At 53.2% G+C, this 13,933-nt stretch overlaps 1 protein-coding gene across 1 annotated transcript; it reads right to left on the bottom strand.

Annotated features, from left to right (window-relative positions):
* Nucleotides 1–1,824: 1,824 nt before the first annotated feature.
* C10H19orf47 (chromosome 10 C19orf47 homolog) lies at nucleotides 1,825–13,867 on the bottom strand. Its single transcript, XM_066638553.1, has 8 exons — nucleotides 13,716–13,867; nucleotides 13,182–13,269; nucleotides 11,055–11,169; nucleotides 8,973–9,054; nucleotides 7,690–7,824; nucleotides 5,954–6,100; nucleotides 4,150–4,220; nucleotides 1,825–3,554 (listed from the first exon to the last, which is right to left on the bottom strand). The coding sequence occupies exons 1-8, from the start codon at nucleotides 13,732–13,734 to the stop codon at nucleotides 3,018–3,020; spliced, it is 1,194 nt and encodes a 397-aa protein (XP_066494650.1). The 5' UTR covers nucleotides 13,735–13,867; the 3' UTR covers nucleotides 1,825–3,017.
* Nucleotides 13,868–13,933: the final 66 nt, after the last annotated feature.

The following is a 13,933-nucleotide window of genomic DNA, read 5'->3' as shown; positions in this document are numbered from 1 at the left end:
AAGCCCCGCCCCCGGCCCACGCAGACAGGAAGCAGGGGAGGGGCGGTCTCTGCGCACGCGCCGGCGGCGGGCACCGCGCAGGCGCAGAACGGGCCCGCAGGGGGCGCCCTCTGCGCCTGCGCGGGACAGGCGCGGCGGGGCAGGCTCCGCTCGCCTCCGCGTCCCGGAGGCACCCTCTGCCTGCGGGGGCCGATGGAACTCCCTGCCACGGGAAGTGGGGACGGCCCTTCTTTTAACCCCAGCTGGCAGTGCTCTTTGGAACTCCCTGCCACGGGATGCGGCGGATGAAGGCACTTCTTTTACCTGGTTCCCTTCTTTCCTCAGGTGGAGGAGCCTTAAGAACAGAAGAACCCCACTGGATCAGGCCATGGCCCATCTAGTCCAGCTTCCTGTATCTCACAGCGGCCCACCAAATGCCCAGGGAGCACACCAGACAACAAGAGACCTGCAAGGCTTCCTGGGAATTGTAGTTAAGAACATAAGAACAGCCCCACTGGATCAGGCCATGGCCCATCTAGTCCAGCTTCCTGTATCTCAGAGTGGCCCACCAAACGCCCCAGGGAGCACACCAGACAACAAGAGACCTCATCCTGGTGCCCTCCCTTGCACCTGGCATTCTGACATAGCCCATTTCTAAAATCAGGAGGTGGCACATTCACATCATGGCTTATAACCCGTAATGGATTTTTCCTCCAGAAACTTGTCCAATCCCCTTTTAAAGGCATCCTTTTAAAGATGCCGTCACCACATCCTGCGGCAACCACTAGCCTTGCTAGTGAATGCCACTTCTCAAGCCCACAGCAGGCGGAGACCATCTCAGCCACCATCCCTCCTTGGTGTGTGCTTCATTAGTACCTGCAGCATTCCCAAAGGCAGCTGCCTCACTTTGAGGACACGTCTTTATGATCCCATGTCCAGTCACAACACATATTGGGGCAGCCCATCCCAGGATGTCTTCCTACAAGAAGCGCCACCACCCAACTGATCATCAGACCAGGCTGCTTCACAAACCTCTCACTCCTCTACAGAAACTCAAAAGGTGCCCCTTGGTGCCTACAGGGTTTTCCCAGGAATCATGCCTGGAAGGATACACAAGCCGCTCTGCCACTGTCCCAGTCCCCCCCCCCATCTTCACCTGTGCCCAGGGCTCCCCAGTAATGCTTTGCCCCACCTGGTGGACTGCTTCAGAATCAGAAACCGCCCCTCCCCTTTGCACTCCCTACGTTGCTTCATCATCTTCAAGCAAGATATAGCCTGTCGCTCAGCTGCCCCACCTGCCCACCCCCAGAAGAGGCCTGCTTTTCTCCATCCCTCCCAGCACCATTGGGTCAAAAGTTCATTTCCCCTTGGGAGGAGATTTGCTCCCACCTGTGCAGGTCCTGTTGTCCCGTCTCCATCAAGCACCAATTGCTCTGCCCACTTCACTGCCTGAGAAATGCTCTCCCAAGTGTCTTACCTTTAATTCAGCAGGTGCCAACCCAGCCCACATAAGGTGCCTGGAAAATAACTTCTCTCGCATGCACAGCACTTACCTTTCAGGCATGCAGCGTCTTTCCATCCAATCTCTGCAGAGAGTCGCGCCAGGCAGCCACTTCCACTGCCCCTTGCCCAAGCAGACTATGAACCCAGATTTGAGGGAGGAAGCAGCTGCTCAGAGCAACTTTCTGCAGAGACTGGCTGGAAAGATAAGATGCTGTGGAGGAATGCAAAGTGCTGCACTCACAGGGGGCAGGTATTTTCATCCCACAGTTTGGAGACCACTGCTTTATTTGAAATGTCAAGCTCCCAAGGAATATGACAGCAGAAGTGATCTAGACCTATCAATTCAATTTTTAATTTTATTTTGTTTTCACTGACCCCACCATCCAGCTTAAAAAGCTGTTTACAAAATAAAATTACATAAAACCGATTTCTGTGTCTTTCTTCAACCATCAGCAGCTCGGGGGAGGGGTGCCAGGCTCTCCAGTGCCTCCCCCACCACGGCTATGCGCGACTAGAAATCCCACAAGCTGCAGCACACAACCCCTTCAGAGGATGAACCCTTTTCTTGTGAGGGTCTCTCAGACAATAGCTATCTGCTCTGCTCGCACCCCAGGTTTCCTAGGGTGGGAAGACTGCCTCCTTGGCCATGAACTAAGTGCCCTGAGAGGCAAAAGGAGTGAGAGTAAAACTGGCCACAGCCCCAAAACCGAGCAGTGCTGCTTCCAGAGCACAGGCAGGAAGGACGGAACCAGCCCAGCAAAGGATTCTATGCCGGAAATCATCACATGCTCCCCGCCTTCCTTTAGAACTATGTTGTTTACAACATGAAAGAGCCCAAGCCACAGAAGGGGTTTCTTTCTACCTTAAAGGAGCCAAACAGAAGCCAGTCAGAACCTCCTACTTCTGGCACTGGATGAAGCCTGCTGCTTGTCATGCACCAAATGGCTCCGGTGTCCAGCAGGGGACAGTCCGGATAACTGTTCAGTTGCCATTCTTGGGAGCCCAGTGAAGATAAAGAGGGGAAGCGTGCAGGGGAGAGGGGTCTACTGCACCTCACAAGTCTTATGCCTCTATGGACGGAAGCCCCTCAATTCATTACTGCCCGAGGAAGAGGAAGTGGAGAAATGACAGAAAAAGAGCTGAGCTGGGCTGCTGCAAGGGCCCTGGAGGGGCTTTGTCCAACCCCAGCAATGGGTGCTGTCTGTTCTCAGCAGACCCCTCCTTCCCTCTCTGGTTCTGCCAGGCCTGATGCTCAGCCTATGGCACTGGTGGATGCTGCTTTCATGAGATTGTTCAATGGCACAAGAAGCTTCAAATAGTGTCCTGAAGAGGCTGACCTGACACCCAACAGGCCTCAGCTGGAAAGAAACAAAATGGGGCCTCGTCGAAACAGCCATCCACAAAACTTTGCAGCCCAGAAGTTACCAATGCACGTTACAAACGGGATGGGGGAGAATGCAAAAACACTGAGCGCCAGCAGTCCGGGGACCCCAAGCAGACCTGTGAGGAGGAGAAACAGGACGGGCCTCGCCAGCTCACACGGTCTTCCTGCCCAGTCGCTTGAAGACGCTGACGGTGCCCGTGTTGTCCATCTGGGCGCTGGGGGCCTCAGTGGTGCTGCTCACTTTGGCACTCCCCAAAGTCCTTTTGATGGTGACTCGGAATCTGGACTCTGGCTTGCTCTTGGAGCTGGTGACACTGCTGTCTTGAGCTTCAGCGAGGGGGGGACGCTTACCCAGTCTCTTGGCCACGCTGCCTGGGGGGGCTGATTCAGGCTTCTTTTCCTTGACGGGAGCTACAGGGCTAGCTGCGCTCTTGCTTCCAAGGCGCTGGACACTGGCAGTGGCTGTTGGCAGTGGCTGGGCCTCAGAGCTAGTGGCTCTTGCCCGGATGGTCACCCCGGGGGGCATGGGGCGCTCCTGCTGGGGCTTGGTGGGCTTGAAGAATTTCTTCAGCACCCCCGCATACTGCAAGACAGAGTTGCTGCTGCTGTCGCCGTCATCGTCGCTCTCAGGGGCTTTGTCCTCTTCTGCCTCCCGCATGTCGCCCAGCCGGCTGAATACTCCTGTGGGCTGCCAAGAGAGGAGACGGGATGAGCAGCAGGGTGGCAGGCAACTGCACCCCTCTGCCCCAACTTGAAACATCTCTTCCTCGGTCTCAAAGGACTGGGGGAAGCAGACCTTTCTAAGCCCGTGCAAGGCAACAACTGTATTGTGCTGACTCTCCATTGCTTTTCATAAACACTTCCAAAGCAGGGTATGAAAAGATAACCAGTTTAAAATACTTCTGCCTTACAGAGACCACTGATCACAGCAAGGAGGAGAGCAAAGAAGACTCGTCCAGAACAGCTGCCCATAGTGGAGGTAGCAGCCAGGCAGATGCTACTTCTGCAGTGGTTACTGCAGTATCAGAGTCCCTATCCAAAGAAACCATCAGCAGGAGACCCAGTGAGAGTGCTTCGAGATGGGCCTGACAGGGACAGGTCACAAGGCCTGGCTTGACACAAGTGGCACTTCCCAGGCACACCGCCTCCTGGACCAGGGCAAGCAGCAAGCCGCCGCCCCCCCCCCCCCGTAGCTCTGCTTTTGTCAACTGGCCCCTGCCTGAGAGACCAAGTATGGGGAAACTGCAGCCAGCTCAACAGGAGTCTCCAGGGTGGCTGGGTACCTTATTTCCTGTAGTGGTGTCTGCACTTGTTTCTGCACCCAGCCGGTCAAAGACAGAGGTTCTCTGCAAACCTGTTTAAACAATGACAGGAGGAAATGCATTGAAAACTATTGTGGCTGAAAAGGATAGTAGAAACATGGCAAACTGCAGGGTCTCCTTTTCAGTCAGGCAGGATCAAATGGGAGAAGACAGTCCCTGAAGCCACCGTGAGCTGTAAAGGAAATGGCCAGCACCTGGACTCAACCAGCAGCCCAGGAAAGGGGGCAAGAGACGAGTCACTTGTGCCAACCGGCCAGCTATGGTCAGATTTCAGCTGTCACTAAACCTATTGTTTAATCTGGGTTTTATGATTTAACTTGGCATATATGTTTGCCTTGCTCAAGAACATGGCTTTTAAGTCAATGGGCAATTTTCACAATGGAGAGAGGTGAAAAGCGGTGTGCGCCAAGGATCTGTCCTGGGACCGGTGTTTTTCAACCTCTTCATAAATGACCTGGAGACAGGGTTGAGCAGTGAAGTGGCTAAGTTTGCAGACGACACCAAACTTTTCCGAGTGGTAAAGACCAGAAGTGATTGTGAGGAGCTCCAGAAGGATCTCTCCAGACTGGCAGAATGGGCAGCAAAATGGCAGATGCGCTTCAATGTCAGTAAGTGTAAAGTCATGCACATTGGGGCAAAAAATCAAAACTTTAGATATAGGCTGATGGGTTCTGAGCTGTCTGTGACAGATCAGGAGAGAGACCTTGGGGTGGTGGTGGACAGGTCGATAAAAGTGTCGACCCAATGTGCGGCGGCAGTGAAGAAGGCCAATTCTATGCTTGGGATCATTAGGAAGGGTATTGAGAACAAAACGGCTAGTATTATAATGCCGTTGTACAAATCTATGGTAAGGCCACACCTGGAGTATTGTGTCCAGTTCTGGTCACCGCATCACAAAAAAGACATAGTGGAAATGGAAAAGGTGCAAAAGAGAGCGACTAAATTGATTACGGGGCTGGGGCACCTTCCTTATGAGGAAAGGCTACGGCGTTTGGGCCTCTTCAGCCTAGAAAAGAGACGCCTGAGGGGGGACATGATTGAGACATACAAAATTATGCAGGGGATGGACAGAGTGGATAGGGAGATACTCTTTACACTCTCACATAACACCAGAACCAGGGGACATCCACTAAAATTGAGTGTTGGGCGGGTTAGGACAGACAAAAGAAAATATTTCTTTACTCAGCGTGTGGTCGGTCTGTGGAACTCCTTGCCACAGGATGTGGTGATGGCGTCTAGCCTAGACGCCTTTAAAAGGGGATTGGACAAGTTTCTGGAGGAAAAATCCATTATGGGGCACAAGCCATGATGTGTATGCGCAACCTCCTGATTTTAGAAATGGGTTATGTCAGAATGCCAGATGCAAGGGAGGGCACCAGGATGAGGTCTCTTGTCATCAGGTGTGCTCCCTGGGGCATTTGGTGGGCCGCTGTGAGATACAGGAAGCTGGACTAGATGGGCCTATGGCCTGATCCAGTGGGGCTGTTCTTATGTTCTTAACTACAATTCCCAGGAAGCCTTGCAGGTCTCTTGTTATCTGGTGTGCTCCCTGGGGCATTTGGTGGGCCGCTGTGAGATACAGGAAGCTGGACTAGATGGGCCTATGGCCTGATCCAGTGGGGCTGTTCTTATGTTCTTAAGTGCAGAGCCTGGACTGTAACTCTTGATTTTCATGGCAAGTCACCCACCAATTACTCTGTCCTACAAAGTTGTTTAATTTTAAAAGAAGAAAGTCAGCCAAGCTGGCAAGGAAGTCGCCCTGTACCTTTTGCTGCCTGCTGCTCCAGGATCTTCTTGGTTCGGGGAGTGGTGCCTTTGGGCATGTGGACGATGTACTTCCCTTCCATTTCTGCTGTGACACGGCGGCGCTTCACAGGGACCGTGGGGTTCTCAGCTCCTGGGCTGCAAAGAACTGCCACAGAAAGGGAGCAGAAGGCCAAACATTCAGCTCTGTGCCGCTCTCCCTCCAGAAAGAGCCTCTACCTCCACTGGGCTCAAGGCCAAGCAAGGCAAAGTGGGTCAGGGCAAGAGAAGACAATGCTGCACCCCCCAACTCACAAGGGCAACTGGCAGCACAGTGAAAATGGAGACCTGCCCTGTGAGGAAGAGCTAAAGCATTTGGAGCCCTTTCAATTAGGAAAAAGACAATCAAAGGTGGGGGGAGGAAAAGACCACCACCCAGGCTTACCACACTGTACCTTGTGTGGAGAAAGGGAGGCACTTTCCTTATTAATGAAATTGATGGAAGTCCTTCCCACAGTGCTTGGTTAACTTACAGAATTTATTGCCACAAAGAGGTGGTGATGGCCCTTGAGAAAGAAACCCCCCCCCCATGAACTCGAGCCCCAGTACTCCAAACAGAGGAGCTCAACCCTGAACAGACACGATGCCTATCATTTAAACACCACCAGAGAGCAGCAGAGAGCCATCCTCCACAAGCCTGGACACAAGCATTCTTCCCTTTTCTCCACTTCTAGACCAGTTTCTCAAACCTTTCTGTCTCCAGAGCTCTTTACACTTCTAAAAGGAGTCTCGGGGAGCCCCAGAGCACCAGCACATCTGAGGAGTGGTGCAGCGCCAAGCACCACACCAAATACCAGTGAAGAGGAAGGAGGGCAAAGAGGAAGGATAGTCACAAACAGGGGAGGCAGGAGGGACAGATGGTGACCACTCACAGGGTGCTAGTGGAGCCCCTGAAGAAGCCCCAGGGCTCCTCGGAGCACACTTTGAGAAACACTGTTCTAGGCAATCATTTCTTTCCCAGTCCATCTTTCCACACTTCCGTTAAGTCTTCCAATTTGAGGACTCTCCAATTAAAGCGCATTTCCCCGCAACAGCAGCAAGGGGTCTCCCCAGAACTGGAGCCACCACTGCTCTTGCAAGTGACAACGTCAACTATCTGCAGTTGTCATCAGCAGCTTTTGTGCCCTTTCTGGATCCCCCAAAGTGTAGCCCAATCAGGAGCTCAGAGGTTTTCCCAACCACTCTGCCGAGTACTCCACTGCCATTCCCGTTGTGCAGAAGAACTGTGAGACAGTGTCCACTTTCCTGCGCAGTCTGTTCCTTTGTGTGGAACACTACCCCACACCTCCAGTGGGCAGGGCGCATGCTGCCTCTCCTGCCCTGTTCCTCAGAGGCAGAGGGAAGTACTAGGTTCATTCAAGCTGGTGGGTGCGGGGTGAGAGCCTGGCCCGGGCTTGCTGTGGAAGGACCCTCCCGTTCAGGGAGATCCTCAACTCCCTTTGCTAGCCTGCCTCCTGCCAGCCCACAAGGAGACACAGTGACCTGCTCTGCCCCAGCCGGGAAGCAGCACACCCACAAGCCGCAAAAGGCCAAGCAGTGCACAGCCTTGGCAGTGTTCCAACTGGCACTTCAGCAGAGCAGAGAAGCAGCCCTCAGGCCAGCAGCTGTGTGCTGGCCAGACAAGGTTCCCAGACGAGCAGCACTCTGGCAGATGACAACAGGCAGACAACTGCTCACTCTGCCCCCCACCCCAGGCACCTGCTTTGGCATTCTTGGCCGCCATCTTGTTGGAAACAGTGACGGAGATCTTGGAGGCACTGGTGTCAGGTCTCCGGACAGGAGTGGACGGTGGAGAGTCCCGGCTCAGGCTGTTCGCAATCATCCGAGTGGCGGCTGCAGGGACAGCAAGGAGGAGGCCATTGAGCAGAAGCTGGCCACACAACAGGGCCTGCCAGTGACATTCATGAGCTCATGGGCTAGACCAGGGGTGCCCAAACCAAGGCCCTGGGGCCACTTGCGGCCCTCGAAGACTCCCAATGCAGCCCTCAGGGAGCCCCCAATGAGCCTCTGGCCCTCTGGAGATTTGCTGAAGCCTGCACTGGCCCGATGCAACTGCTCTCAGTGTGAGGGCGACTGTTTGACCTCTCGCATGAGCTGTGGGATGAGGGCTTCCTCCACTGCTTGCTGTTTCACGTTTGCGATGCAGCAGCGGAGCAAAGGAAAGGCCAGCCTTGCTTTGTGCAAGGCCTTTTAAAGGCCTTGAGCTATTGCAAGACCTTCATTCATTCATATAAGTTCATCTTAATATATTCATTTATGTAACTTACATAAATTTATTCAAATTTTAAATGTAAATTAATTCTTTTTTCCTCTGCCCCCCGACATAGTGTCAGAGAACTGATATGGCCCTCCTGCCAAGAACTTTGGACATCCATGGGCTAGACAAAGAGGAGGAAGGCATGCCTCCTGTTGCAGTATGGCAACCCCTCAGTAGCCACCTCACAACTGGCACTGAGCCATTCACAGCACGCCTGGGGGCTGCCTAGGTCCAAGGCTTGGGGCATTACAGGGACCTGGGACTCAGATCACTTGGGAGGGCTTCAGAGCAGCTGCGCAAGCCCTGGAAAAGCTGTACTGTCTGAAGGAAGAGAGGGGGCTGCGCAATAACAGTCCAGATTTCAGACTCTCCCCCACTACCCAGGAGGAGGAGGAGGAAGCAGATAGTGCTTGGAGGGACTTGGGGCTGACTGAAAGGAAAGGAGCCAACATCTGGATGGATAGATGCTGGCAACACCAAAATGTTCTAAGGCTGCAGTAAAAGAGGAGGCCCTGCCTCGTACAGAGAGAAGCAAGGTAGGAACCTGCACACAGGAAAAGATGGGCAGGGGAAGGAAGGAAGGCAGGCAAGGCCTGGCTTCCAGGGCCAGCCTGCTAACAAGGTTTGACGGGTGGCAGGTGGGGGCGCCTCAGGCTGGACCCCCTGGCGCTGCCCATCAACCTAAGCCCTGCAGCCACCGGCCTGCCCTGCTTGTACTACTCACGGCTGATGGCGTTCCTGCGGAGTTCGGACTGCAGGGTGCTCTGACTGGAGGCCATGGACTCGGTCGCAGACTTGCAGATTTCCTGGAGACAGAAGGCACCAGAACCCAGCACTGAGCAGCAGGAGGAGACAACCCCCCCGTTCTGGCACTTGTTCCTGTGACAACTTCCACCCTGCCCATTGTGCCCCTCCCCACACTGGGGTACCCAAGATGGCAAGCAACATCTACAATCACAACAACAAAGCATAACAATAACAACACCACCAAAAGAGCATCAGCATAAACATAGCAGAGAGTGGCGTGCAGGCGAAGGCAGCGTAAACAACACATAACGAACAGTAAGAACCCCCTCCCCACCACAATACACTAAGTGGAGATATTGTATTGGCAACCTTCAGTCTCGAAAGACTCTGGTATCACGCTCTGAAAGGTGGTTCTGGCACAGCGTCTAGTGTGGCTGAAAAGGCCAATCCGGGAGCGACAATCCCTTCCACACCGGGAGCAAGTGCCGTCTGTCCCTGGTCTGTCTCCCTGGCTATGGGCCTTCCTTCTTTGCCTCTTTGCCTCAGACTATTGGCAAAGTGTCTCTTCAAACTGGGAAAGGCCATGCTGCACAGCCTGCCTCCAAGTGGGCTGCTCAGAGGCTAGGGTTTAAGCAGTCCCTGGCGTCATGCTCTACGCCAATCGAGCGAAGACTTATAACTGGTAAACTGCTGCTTCCCGTGTTGTGCCGACGCCATATGGCGAAGTTGAAGTGTCCTCTCCAGTGCGCGAAGCCTGGGTAAAGAAGGCATGGAGGATAGACTGTTACCCATGCAGCAAATCCCCCCTCTCCACGTCGCTGGAATGGTCCAATGAAAAGGCAGAAGCCAATACAGTTGGTTCCAGCGGCGTCGCAGGAGTTGCCAGAACGTGACTGTGTTCAGCCATGAACTGCCTCAGGGACTCCGGCTCCTGATTTTGCCTCGAGGTTGACTCCTGAAGCCTTTTCCACAACTGGATATAGCCACAAGGCAGTGGAGGTTTGGGATCAGAGCTTTCCTTCTCTTAGATGAGCTGCCTTCCCCCCCTCCCACCCCACATCCTCCGTTAAGTGGATAACAGAGCAACAATTAGCAGTAACTCAGTGCTCCCCAACACTCTAAAGAAAAAACCCAAATGCAAGAGAAGTTTTTACATCTTTTTTTTTTACTGCCATTTTTTTTAAACACCCAGGGCCTGATCCTATCCAACTTTCCAGCACAGGTGCAGCTGCAATACAGCTCCAGGGTAAGGCAACAAATGTCTCCATCCCTTGAGGGGGCTTCTGTGACTGCCTCCCCACCACAAGATGCAGCTCATACCTCATTGGCATGGTTGCGCCAACACTGGAAAATTGGATAGGATTGGGCCCCCTCTGCAGATCTTAGCTCAAGATCTCGAGAGTTCCAGAATTATGGGAGAGTTATGGGAGTTCCATAATTGCAGTGCCACCACAAGGAAGTCAAAACCAGCACCATGGATTGTGCCTGGAATCAAATCAGCAGCCCGACAGAATCAAACCGCCACGTTCCAGTGACCACACAGGTTGCTATGTTCTGAACTAATGGCAACTTCCGGACAGTCTTCAAGGGCAGCCTCACACAGAGCATGACACAGTAATAAGGTCTTGATGCCACCAGGACATGGACCTCTTTCCAGAATATATCAGGTCACAATCTAAAGCAGAACTCATGCAAGTGTGCAAATATAAGTAGTTAGACACATCATGATTATCATTTTCTGCAGCAGGTGGAGGGTATTTTTGAGGGTTGCTCTAACTCTCACTCACTGTTATGCACGGTTGTTCCCAGAGAAGCACTGAATGCCTTTAAGAGCCAACACAGTCAAGGACATTAATGGAAGCCCTCCCAACCCCCACGGTTGATATTTTCCTGCACACACATCACCCCCCAAGCCAGGGGAATCCATTTGTCACCTCCTACAGGTCCAAGGGTCCTGCCCAAAATACCAGGAGCTTGGCAGTCAAATACAGCTCTTGGGCAGCCACTCCCCCTTCGCACTAAAGACTGGAAGAGGACAAGAAGGCCCCCAGGAACTCACCTGCCTGTATACCACCTTGGCATGCTTGAGGATGGCAATGATGTCTCCGACGACGGTGATGCCCAGTTCGTTCATGATCTCCTTGTTCAGGTCCATCAGCATGTTCTTCTGGATCCTGCAAGTGGCAACAATGGTACAGCGGGGGACTACATCCTGTGTGCTCAGGACACCCTTGCCTGGCCCAGAGGAGGCTGCTCTAGCCCTCTGCAAAAAGCCTGGGCAGGGAAGGAAGGGGTTTCCAGACCTGGGAGCTACAACATGGACCTTCCCACCCACAGGCTTGCTGGAGAAGAGAGGCTCAAATAGAGAAAAAGATCCCCAAACACCCCTTGCCTGACTGCCACGAAACCAAACTAGTTTGTTATAAACCATTTCCAAAGCCACTGCAAAAGGTTAATTATTCATGCCAAGAAAAAATACAATGTGGTGGTTTTTTCCACAGAGAGGGGAACATAAGGAAAAAAAAATAAGGCTTAGGGTTCTATAAGGTGTAAGTTATTGCTTTGTTATGGACTGGAGCAAAACTAAATAGTATGAAAATATCAAATATGAAACAAAACACATCAGCTGTTGTGTCACAAATATAACTTAAGAAGTTAAGGGCGCAATCCTAAACCCTTATGTCAGTGCTCTGCACTACTGACATAGCGGTGCCAATGGGACGTGTGCTGCATCCAGCAGTTGGGTGTCACTCACAGAGGCCTCCTCAAAGTAAGGGAATGTTTGTTCCCTTACCTCAGAGCTGCATTGCCCTTATGTCAGTGCTGGAAAGCAATGACATAAGGGGTTAGGATTGTGCCCTAAGTTTATTTCATGCTTGCAGCAATTCTACGTAAGTGTGGTGTACTATATTTAGAAGGGAAAGAGCAGCTGTCACTCTTCACCCCAGCATAGCTTCTTTTCCAGTGGCTGTTGCTAGTCTTCTGTATCTTTTTAAGACTGTTAGCCCTTTGGGGACAGGAAACCATTTATTGATTTATTTTTACTACATAAACCACTTTGTGAGCTACTTCTGTTGAAAAAGGGTATATAAATTTCATCATCATCATCATCATCGTAATACACTTGATATAACATGGAAACGTCTGGTTAATTGAGAACTAGAAAAAATGACACAACACCAAGACCTGGCCACTGAAATCACATAACTATGGACCAAACATACCAAAGTGGTCCCCATTGTCATCGGGGCACTTGGAACAATCTCAAAAAGTTTTGCAAATTACTTTAAACAACTACAGCTCACTGAAATAATCTCACCATCAGATCTGCAAAAAACGGTGCTTTTAGGAACATCATACATAATGCGCTGATACCTAATTGATACTTAGGCTATGACTTGTACCAATTGCTCAACACCAGTTAATAACTGTGTATCATGTAGTTTGGGATGATGATGATGATAAAAAATGATTCCACTGTTTCTGGGACCTGCTTCTCCCTCCTAATTTGGGTTTTTAAATATGACCAGCTGTGAGGAGTTTATGAAGATCCCAGTCAGTTCAGGTTTCAGGGCAGGCTGTGAGTGTGACAGCCTTCAGCGTCCGTTCCCCACGGGCGGGTGCCCTCACCCCCACTTGTGGCTCCAGCTCTCTCAGAATGATAGAAGCAACGTAGGGAATCGGGATGTGGGGCTCTTATTGCCTTGTGTGCCCCGAGGCATCTGGTGGACCACGGTGAGATACAGGAAGCTGGACCAGAGGGGTCCCGTTTGGCCTGATCCAGCAGAGCTCTTCTTATGAAAACTACTCTTGTTAACCCACGTTTGCCTGGCTCACAGGTGTACACATTTGGTCCCTGCTGCTTACATGCAGCATTGAACAAAAATAGCTTTTAAAATGTGGTATACTGAAGAATAATTGACCCCCTTATTTCTAGTCCTGCTCCTGCTGTCTCCTGCCTCTGTTGCCCTCCAAGTTTGGGTCTTAAAATACAACTAGCTGCGAAGAGCTGTCAATGATCCAGGCAAATCCAGCTCCAGGGCAGGCGGTGGGTGTCACGGGCTGGTTCCTGCGGTGGGTGTCACAGGCTGGCTCCTGCCAGCGCCCCTTCCAGCCATAGGGTCCCCCCACCCACCCCCCAGTGGGGGCCCAGGAGAAGGAAGGGGAGGGCGGCCAGGTGGGGCACCTGTTGTCCACGAACATGACAGCGTAGTTGACGGCGGGCCCTGGGGGGATCCCGGCCTCCTTGAAGAACTGGATCCACTCCGACGTGGCTGGAAGGAAGGCAGATGAGAGGTGTGGGTCAGCAGCCAAGAGGCAGCCCTGCCACAGAGCCTCCCGGGGGGGGGGCCGAGGGTCCAAGAGGAGGCAGCACTGAGAGAGGCAGAGCTGGGGGGCTGTGCCTGCCTTGCCACTGAGGGCCATACAAGGACTGGTGGCATAGCTGGAGGGGGCAAAGCACTGAGTTGGGCAGGGGGCCCCTTTGGAGCCATTCCAGGCGGGGGTACAGAACGGAGGAGCCACCTCTCCCCTGTTCTGCACCCCCCTACCTGCAATGGCTACGAAGGGGGCCCCTGCCCAACTCAGTGCTTTGCCCCCCTCCAGCTACGCTACTGCCAAGGACCCCACCACCACCTGGGAGGGGCTCCCTCGTCGCCCTAGCAACGGGGGCTCGGTCACCAGTCTCCATAGCGACGCTCGCTCCCCCCCCCCGGCTCACCCATCGTGACGGAGACCATCGTGGCGGCGGCCGCGCCTCCAGGCCGGAGTCCCCACGGGGCGCCGCAGAGGGAAGCCGGCGCCGAGCCTGGCGCTAAAGGAACACACCGCCCCCTTGCCGGTCTCTGGGGCTGCACCAGGCCGCGACGGGCCTGACCCCGCCCACTTCCGGTGCGCGGAGGCCGCTTCTAGGCACCCCGCGATCAGCGAGTCCCGCCC

Source organism: Tiliqua scincoides, chromosome 10 (assembly GCF_035046505.1).
Source record: "Tiliqua scincoides isolate rTilSci1 chromosome 10, rTilSci1.hap2, whole genome shotgun sequence".
Classification (NCBI taxonomy): domain Eukaryota; kingdom Metazoa; phylum Chordata; class Lepidosauria; order Squamata; family Scincidae; genus Tiliqua; species Tiliqua scincoides.
This window is presented reverse-complemented; position numbering and strand designations above follow the sequence as displayed.